The following is a 10,242-nucleotide window of genomic DNA, read 5'->3' on the forward strand; positions in this document are numbered from 1 at the left end:
GGGAAAGAGGGGGGGAGACACAAAGTGTAGAGATTTTGTCAGATATTCATAGAAGTGTAGGAAAAAGGTTCTGCTTAGCTAGCAGTGCCCTCCTGAGACAGGGTGGCAGTAAGCGAGGAAAATAACAAGATAAATGAAATTTTTGCAGCTGCTAGTAAAATATTGAGAATCTGCACTTTTTTATTGATCTTTATGATCCTGTTGCCAAGAGCCACTTTGCGGTGACAAAATATGTTGACAAGTGCGTATCTCACTGCCATGAAAAATGTGGTAAAGGATTCTCCTTATGTCTGCAGTGTTATACAAGGAACAAATTGCATCGCTACAGCCAATTCTTTATAGAAAGTCTAAATTTAAGCTCTACCAACCCTAAACACTTTTATCTTGAACTTCAGGCTAACGTTTGTAGCAATTCTTCACTCAGGAAACCAGTTGAGTCCTAACATTCTTTTTTCTTCTTTTTTTTCTTTTTTTTTTTTTTTTTTTTCTTTTTGGTCTCTAGATGGGTTTTTTTGCCTTACACAAGCTGTTATAAAAAATGGTCATTTCTTGGTACTTTGACTGTATCATTTTGGTATGTAATCCTTCAGATAGAGAGGAGTGTTCTTGTATATATTGAATTTCTATTCATCTCATTGGAGTGTGTTTTACTGTTCCACTTTTTCCTAAAGGAAAAGCCACCAGAAAGGGATAACAATTTTATTTTATCTTGTGCCAGATTCTTATCTTGTAGGTTTTGCCCCCGTGTAAATCTGTTAACTGCAGAAGTACCACTCTGAACCTATTTTACATCAACACAAGATCAGGATAAGACTCTTGATTTTATGCTAGAGGCTCTGGGAATTTTCCTTTTCCCCCCACCTCAACTCCCCTTTCAGTGATCTGGGAATATCCACAGTCTTTTCCCACAGAGTGGTGTGATAATATGTCACATTTAGGTGACACAAATTTATACTAATGGAAGGATCATTACTATTACCCTCATGTTGCGCACAGTGAAAGAATTTATGGCTGTATGTCTAGATGAACCCATTTTTTATTTTTTTATTTCCTTAAGCCAAAATTTTACTTTATTCAACAATCCAAGATCTCTCTTTCTGGTGCTATATGGTTGTAACGAAAGACAACCTCATGGTCCTTCAAAACTCCTGCTAAAAGGGCTTGTTCAAGTGAAATAACTTTTGTCTGTTTACCTCTAAAATACATTAACTTAGTTACTATTAGAAATGCAAAGTGTTTAAATGGCTGAACTTACTGAACTGTGAGTACAGCTCTGATGCTTGTACTGTCTAGCATTTCTAAAATAATTTTAAAAGGGATATTGTCTTTATTTCATGAAGTCTTCCTGCTTGAAAAATCTTAGTGTTTAAAATATGCCAGACGCAAAGTGCTTTTAAGCTCTTTGCTGCTCTGTGCCATGGGAGCAAAGTCCTTCCCTAATGACAAATTTTACTTTAAAACGATCAGTAAGTTATTAATTTAGTTATCTGCAATGCTCCCAAAACAATAAATTTCTACTGCAAGACTGTGTATGATAAGAAAATAATCGTCCATTCCTGAATTAGCTTGTTGTTTTTGTCTTTTTTTCTTTTATCTTGCTTAGGTCAAATATATTCTACCGCGCTTGTATAGATATCCCCAGGGGGACAGAACTGTTGGTGTGGTACAATGACAGCTACACATCTTTCTTTGGAATACCTCTCCAGTGCATTGCACAAGATGAAAATTGTAAGTTCTTTCTTGCATTGCTACCTGTGTAAGCCAGAAATCATATCTAATCCGCTATATTTCTAGAGTCTTTCAAGACATATTTAATTAAGGTTGTTTTATATTTAAGGTAAACTTGATATATACAAAATAAAGCCTGATGATACACTTAAGTGATGCAGATCATGGTATGGTTACCTGAATAAATGGAGGTGTCTGGAACAGTGCAGATATGTGCATTAAAAAGGCAGATTGCCCACCATGGCAGCTCCACATAGCTTGGTTGTGTATAGAATCACTCTTCCTTAAGTTATTCATTCCTAGTCTACACGTAACCAATATGCTTGGCTTTCTCCATTGCTATTAGACTGATCACAAGACATGGTCTTGTCTAAGCAGTAACGCATTGCAGGGCCATGAGGCTTCTCTTAATGATTCGTCATTCTATTACCACTGAGTATGTTGAGAAAAGCTTTGTCCAACTGATTTTAGAGATGAGATCCTTATGGTTAGAAGGCGAAAGCCAGCTTCTCTAAATAAAAAGTTGACTGAAATGACAATGAACCTCCATTTCATCCTGGCCATTCTCATTTCCATCCATTCTTCTACCTCTTAATATTTTATTTTCTGTTCACTAGGAATTATCACAAAATTAAGCAAGTAGCCTACAATACAGACCCAGTCCAATGTAATGATGGAAACCTTTATCTGTAATGTGCATGGGTGACCCAAACGTGCCTTCGAGTTTCACTGTTTGTGTCCGAAACTTGTTAAAAGACCTCTCTTCCAGTTTGATATGTAGTAGCTATGAGAGTGAGTGTATGTATGTATGAGCTATGTGAGTGTAGCTATATGGCGAAAGGAACTAATAATTGATGCCTGATTGACTTTGGACTAAAGTAATCCTGTGGCTGCCCATGGTTAATCAATTACATGTAAGATGTGCTTTTTTGGTGAAGTACTTGGATACTTAAACAGCAATGCTAAGATGAACTCGTGTCTCACAGCAACTTAAATACTGAGCCATGCAGCAATAAAACAGCAGGGGAGCAGAAATTAAACTGTTGAAAATAAACACCCTTTTTCATCTTGAGTTTTCAAATCTGTTGGCCTTGAGAAAAGTTTAAAAGAAATTTAATTACTGTCAGTAATGTTTGCTGATAATAGTCATGCTCTGCAGTGTACAATACAGAAATATTATTTTTTCTTTCATGAGCTGAAGCTTACAAAACCTTTTTTTAAAAAGAAAAGCATTATGGCTAAAATCTCTAAATATTGTCACTTGCTATTTTGCTGTGAGAGAAACCAGAGTTTCATCTACCAAGAGATTTATTTGAGTAGGTGAAATTCATCTCCAAGTATGGAGCCAGCTGCCTGTCAGTATATGACTTAAATGCCAGTTGCACCCTCAAAGTGAAGCTTCTGCTTACCTTCTGCACAGGGATATTTTCACTCAGTACAAACTTTGCAAACTTTAATATCCTAATCTTACTGGTTTTGTGGACTTTTCTGAATACAATTTAAAACCAAAAAACAGCAGCTGAAAATCGAATGCAAAATGAACCAACTAACCAGCCAAACAAAAAAGTGATCTGCTGCTTTTGTGAAAATGTTGAGGCAAAATGAAAGTTTACAAAACACACCTGGTGCAGAGACATAAAAAATGTATTCTATGTATGGAAACTTCTGACAGCCCCATGTATGTAACTCTACTTAGAAATAAGGTGCTCAGATACCACAGAAAAGAATATCCCAGAAAGGATCTCAAAATAACTAAATCAAATAGCAAAGAATATTATAATATTGGAATAATTATGATTGATGGAAGGTGGTAGAACATAAATTTGTGAAGTAACTGGCTTGATTTAAAATATAAACAAAACATTTATTTGTATAATACATGTTTACTGTATATTAAAAAAAATGATTATTTCAGCTCACAACTGAAATCTAATGCTCATATTTGCTCTTAGAAACTTATAATCATGGCTTATCTAAACAGAGTTTCAGTTTCTAGTCACCAGTTTAGTAGATGTCATGTACTTATGTGTGTATGTATATACTATTATCAATATCTGTATCTATATCTATATCTATATATATTATAAACATGTTGTGACAGTAGCTAAATCTGTAAACGTATGTATACTTAGGCATATGCATACAATGTATTTAATTTAAAAATCTCCTTTAAAAAGTTATGAGGCTGAGCATGCCAAAATTAGAAAGCATGAGAAGGTTCTGTACCCAGGTGGCCTGAACTACGATTCTTTTTGTATTGTGGTACAATAACTTGTTAACATTTTTCCAGAGGACTCCTGCTTCATTCACTGCATGATCTAGATGGTATATAGAGAGTGAAGCAGCAGTTCAACTTCGTTCTGAATATTTGACCTCTTGCCTTCCTTATGATGAGACATGCAAACTCAGCACTAAATCACTTCTTTGTGAAAACAGCATACTGCATTTGTTGCTGAAATATCTGAGTGCCTTATAGGCCCTAGTTAACTGATGATCACAAGACCTTCATTTGACTAGAAAAAATTTTTTCTTCGTCTTTTGTAGATGGGAAATTGATGCATAAAGATACCTTTGTCTATACTTTGCATTGTCTCGTGGTGATCTAACTGCTATTACCCTTAATCGTATAAGTCATGGTGAAGTGACTGGCTTTGCACTGTATTGGCTGTGTGACTATTTGTGAGATGTAATAGAATCATATCCTTAGTGGCTGCCGTTTAAGGGGATAAGGGAACTACTGCTGCAGTAGATATTTAAGCTCTGTTGTGTCTCAAGGAGTGTTCAGGCAAGAGTTTTTTCCCCTGTGCTGTCAAAATTTATGATTGTCTGTGAAATTGGACATGCTGACTACAACACGCAGAGTCAGGATATCAGAAGTATAGCAGCGTTTTCTTTCACATGATAATCCCTTTGTGCAATACATGTATCTCAGTCAGGCTTCTTTGAGTCCTCTCAGTCTCAGACAAGCCTGTGCATGAGTTTTCATTCCAGTGTCATAGAATCAGTGTCTTTCATTCAGATCGCTGTTTCATTCAGGCTTGTTTTTGGTTTTTTTGTGCATTGTTAAAATAAAGTTGTTCAATTCTAGTATCCAAAAAATGGATGGATGTTGGTTTGTTTTTTTTTTAGTGTGTCCCAACACTGTGTTAGTTTTAAAAAGGCATTAAAAGGATCTTACTTTTCTTGTTTTCTCCCAGTGAATGTCCCTTCGACTGTAATGGAGGCTATGTCCAGACAAGACACCCTACAGCCATTTAATAAAAGTAGCAAACTATCCCCTGGCACTCCACAGCGATCCATAGTATTTCCACAGACTCCGTGTAGCAGAAATTTTTCTCTTCTGGATAAGTCTGGGTCCATCGAGTCAGGATTTAACCAGATCAGTGTCAAAAACCAACGAGTTCTTGCAAGCCCAACTTCAACAAGCCAACTAAATTCTGAGTTCAGTGACTGGCATCTTTGGAAATGTGGGCAATGCTTTAAGACTTTCACCCAGCGGATCCTCTTACAGATGCATGTGTGTACGCAGAACCCTGACAGGTAAAGCCCAGACTCTCTTTATTTCTCTATATACTGATAGCCAGATCCACTGCTTTCCTCTTTTATCAAGCTGTTATCATTTTCAAAACCAAACAATTATTAAGAAGAGCCAGTATGACATAATTCATCTGCAGCTGTGTGAAGTAAGCCGATAAAAACCACTGCTTGACTTCACTATTTGTAAAAACATTTGGTGCCTAAATGTGCAGATAAAAGGAAATAGCTAAGGATATAATCTTGTTTTAAGAAAGGTTTGGTACATCTGATGGAGGCAACAAAATAGAAGGAAAATTTATGAATATCATAGATAGAAAAATGAGGTCAAGATAATTAAAAGCCTCTCAGTCTTCCAAAGATAATCTAACTTGCTGCTCAGTGGCTGTCACAGTCATTTCAGGGTTCACCTATAGTGTGCAATGTGTATGAACTTAATTAAGTAGTAAGAGGTAATGAATTGGAATTTTTTGCTTAGTACTATTTTTCTTCAGAGCGTGCAAACCCATAAATCGTGCAAAGCTGTCAAAAGGAAATACCTACTCCACTAGTGATGTGGAGGAAAACAGATGCCACTTATTCAATAAACTAATATCCACACAGAAGAAAAATGTTGACTAGATACCTCAGAGTCAAAGTTGGTTTGAAAGTTTGTCAATATAGAATTTTATGGCCGTGAACTGAGGATGAAATTTAGCTGAACAAGTGAATTAAAATTTCAGGTACTCTGACCGGTGGCACAGTAAATATAATGGAACCATTATTTATGAATCAAAGCTGGTTTATTTGACAATTTTGATAGCTGGCAGGACAAAAGACAAAAATCAGATTAATTCAATAAAAAAGGCTGCCCATGTTTTGTCTCTTCTTCAGCTATGAAGAAGGTTTGAGCAGAGCAGCTGAATTCCTGGAAGATTATTCTAAAAGCAGCATTTAATTGTGAATTACATTTAATGAGAACACTACCAAAAGTAGTAACCAGTGAGTCTGTGTGTGGTTTTTATGCATGTCTGTCTCTTTGTGTACATGGCTATCTATGTGTACATATACTTATGTGATTCTGTGGGTATGGAGACACTGGAGCATAAATCCAGTTCTCCGGGAAGAAACATCAAGCATGCTAGGGGCAAACTAAATTCTGTACAAATCTTCATATGATGTAAAAAGCTGCTAATACGGTGAATGCAAACAATCCCTTTCAACATTTTCTGAATTTTATGCTGCCCTTGGCATAAATTCCACTCTAAGGGAGCTGTGGGCCGCAACCACCAATTCAAGTGCCACAATGTAGAATAGAGTTCCTGGAAGTTTTCCTCTCCTAAGCTTCAAGGACTTTTCTTTTTTCGGTATTAAAACATCCCAAGTGTGCTGTAAAATATAAAATGCTGTGTCAGGGAGTCTGGAGAAAGTATGCTGTGAGGCTTCCCTACATACTTCTTCAGTGATTCATCTACCCAGGCATGATGCTTCGATTCATCCTTTCCTTCACTTGAACCTGTGTCTCCCTATATGAAGAATCAAGCTGTAGATAATAACTAATATAAGTAAAGTATCCCCTGCTCTGCACTCTAAGGGATAGTTAAATGTTAATTTTTCTTCCAGATAGAAAAAATGAGAATTAGTCTGTCTTACAACTAGGTCTGTCATGTAGCAGGTGAGAGATTTTATCTTTTAAAAAAGTTATTTGTTCCTAAGTATTTTTTTGTCAAATATTGGCTGGAACATGGCTGGATTTTAAGGCTTTCCTGTTAGAAGTGAACGCTCTCATTAGTAAGTTACTGATTTGTGAAGTCTCACTGCCTCATCTCTCCTGTGCCTACTTAGTTTGTCCATACAGAACAGCTTCAACAAGAAAGTGTAGAGCATTTTTACCTGGAATACCCTGCAGCACAGTAAGAAAATAATCTAAATCAGAAGACAAGCTGTCTTCCCCAGGGCTAAAGAAAGCAAAGGGTGATTAGAGAAAATCCTTGGCAGATTTGGGAAGGGTTGGAGTGGATAGGAGATAAGTAAAGGCTCTTGGTTGTAGGTGTTGAATCCCAGAAGCTTTCAGGAAGATTAAAAATGTAAGAGTTAACACCTGTTTCTCAATATTGATACTAGCTAATTTAAACTGATATCATCTTTGATTTGTTTGGTCTTATGAATCCTGTTCTTAAGAAAGTTCTTCTCTTGTGTTATAAAGAGCGTAAGACCAAAATGAGGTTGCAATATACACTTGGAATCAATCTGTTGCATAAACACTAGATCCTGCAGTGCTCTGTTCTGTGACACTTGCTTTCACCTCTGTACTGAAAAATGGTTTACATTTCTATGTTTTCACTGAATAAATTCTGCAGACTCCTTGTGGAGGCCAGTTTTCTAATGCCTTCTTCGCTCCCACGAGGTGTGCCACCAACATAACTGCTGTAAAAGTATTTCCCAACAGGTTTTCTTCACAGCCTTGTGTGGGATGTCAGTCACATGAATTTCTTTAAGCTGATTGCAATTCATTCGCTGTTTGCAACTACCATGGTAATGGTTACTGCCGATCATTACTGCCCTAGGACCTCATATCCCTGTTTAGAAATCATTACGAGCAGATCTTACATTGCAGGCAACTTTTGTCTTTTAGCAGGTGCCAGTAGATCAGCTCTTAAGCAATACAGTGGCTGGAAAAGAGCTGTCCTTGGTTTCTTAAACATATTGCATTTCTCCAGATGAAAAATTCCTGAAGTGTTGTACAAAATTGTCTGCAGACAAGCAAATAAGGTACATTTTCTGAAAGAATACCCGCTTGCCAACCTGAAGTACTGGATGCAACTCTCTGATTTGTATTTTCTAAATTACATCTGCAGCACCACTCTGGCTGGTAAACAGCTCCCCATTTATTGTCATCAATTTGTGAGCACACCAGCCACTGTATCTTTGATGCGACTGAAGCAGCAGGACCTGTCTTCTCCGGGAAATGACTTTAGACTCTCTGTTCTGGCTTGGTATTTGTTTTTTCAACAAAGCTGATTGCACAAGATGCAACAAAAACATCTTTGATTCTATAGAGGAGTCCAATTCATGGACAGAAATTAGAGTAAAGCAGACTACTTGGGGCTTGATAAATTAAAAAAAAAGAAATTACTTTAAAGCCAGTTTGGTTCAGAATAAAAGCAGACATGAAAAAAGGCTGAATTATACTTAATTCTGTTAGGCAGTAAGAAAAAAATGGCTCTATTTAGCAGAAAGATGATTTAATAAACAAAAATATTTTTAAAAAGGTTTAATCCAAAATAGTGAAAATTATGTAAGTAGTCTATTGTGTTTGCTATTTTAGATTAAGATTACAACTTTAATTTCAATAAAAATTGACTTTAAATGATTTAATTTTGTACTTATATACTTCTCTCTTTCTGATGAAATATTTCTAACTTGTTACATTTTGTAGGGCTTCTGTTCAAACTTAATGGTAATTGGAGTTGGAGTGGAAGGAGAAGATTTAAATCCATTAAAGTTTCAATTCTGGGACTTTCTGAGCCTTGGGGACTTTTTAAAGCCTTGCCCAGAGAGTAGTTTGAGCAACAATTTCTTGCCTTTTGTTTTTGTTTTTGTCTTGGTTTTTTTCTTTTCCCTGCTGCAGAATTTCCAAGCAACCCTACGTGGGGGGGCTCCAGAAGAGGGTAACCAAAAGCCTTAGATCACAGTAAAGGATTTTTTGAGCAATGTTTTTAATTATTTTTTTTTTTTAAACAGCAACCACTTTTCTGATAATGACACAGTCTCTTTAATGACATCTTTGTTCTTTCTCACTGTGATCACCAGACTCAGGATGTATTGGCATTGTGGAAAGGCAGATCTGCATTTCCCAAGAACTGTCTGTGGCACGTTTTAATATAAAAATGTACATCTGTGTAATATATATTCTCTTGGGTTGCTATGTATTTAAGCTGAAAATTTCAGAGAAAACACGCTCTGTAAGTGTTTCTGTGGCTGTCAGATTGTGGATATTATCTGACCCTCCCAATTCTTGTTTACTCAAAAGGTATTATTGTACTCATGTTTAGCTGTAGTTCTGTGAGTTTGTTACTTTAAAAAAAAAAACAGGACTTTGAAGTTTCCAATTTAATAGAACTTTTTCTCTAAGATCGTAGCTTGGCCCATTGTGTACTGATCTTTTTCTTTATGAGTTTTGTGTCTTTGACCTTGATGCTCTCCCCAAGTCTGTTCATTAATTTAAACATATCCTAAAACAGGCCTACAAAAAGTAGACGTTGTGAGCAAGACCTCTATGTTTCTGTTTACAGAGTGGCTATAGGACATCGCTCAATTAAAGTAAATTCAATATGCTAAATTTAATACTTGTTCTTGCACAATCTTTTTACAAAGTTTTCCAAACTCTTTTTACTTATTATTACTTGTTATTAACAGCACAGGGTATGCAGAGCAGCACCTCTCCCTGACAACTTCAGAAGTTTGAAAACGCTTCAGGTGCGCTAACTTTCTGCTTTTTCTAGATCCTTCACAAACATTTGTAAGAGATGATCCCAGAACTGCCAGTGGGTCCAGATCTGCAATCCCTACTGGTGCGTGGTGCCTGAAGTGCTCTGAGCAGCAGCCTTGATGCCCAAGAGAAACACCAAAGCAGTAGGGGATGTAGCGTCCAGAGAAAGTGAATGTAGCCTGACCATGGCCACACTGATGCTAGGGATGTTTCTGTGTGCAAGCTAATCATATCTTTAGGTGTCACTTTGTTCTCCAGCCTCTTAGTTCAAATTCCTATAAAAAGGCCTCCTTCCAAAATACCTTTCCATTAGGACAGCTGTGACCTTACTCCTCTGATTACAGCTGTGAGTTTAGTGCTGTGTGTTGTACAAAGGCTTGGACCTGAAAGCTTAGGCTTCCCATGTTTCACTGTACCCTGCATTCATTGATATGTATATTTATATATATACAAAATTATTTTTTTTTTTTTTTTTTTTTTTTAGAGGCTGTGGGGTGGAAGGCTTTTTT

General features: G+C 36.6%; 1 protein-coding gene across 1 annotated transcript in view; it reads left to right on the forward strand.

Moving 5' to 3' along the window:
* Window positions 1-10,242, forward strand: part of PRDM6 (PR domain containing 6) — a 111,636-nt gene that overhangs the window by 89,659 nt on the left and 11,735 nt on the right. The window contains exons 7-8 of the mRNA XM_010000480.1: window positions 1,604-1,728; window positions 4,926-5,268. Of these exons, the coding sequence (XP_009998782.1) occupies window positions 1,604-1,728; window positions 4,926-5,268 (468 nt within the window). The remainder of the gene's footprint in view (window positions 1-1,603; window positions 1,729-4,925; window positions 5,269-10,242) is intronic.

Source organism: Chaetura pelagica, unplaced genomic scaffold (assembly GCF_000747805.2).
Source record: "Chaetura pelagica isolate M959 unplaced genomic scaffold, ChaPel_1.0 scaffold16, whole genome shotgun sequence".
Lineage (NCBI taxonomy): Eukaryota > Metazoa > Chordata > Aves > Apodiformes > Apodidae > Chaetura > Chaetura pelagica.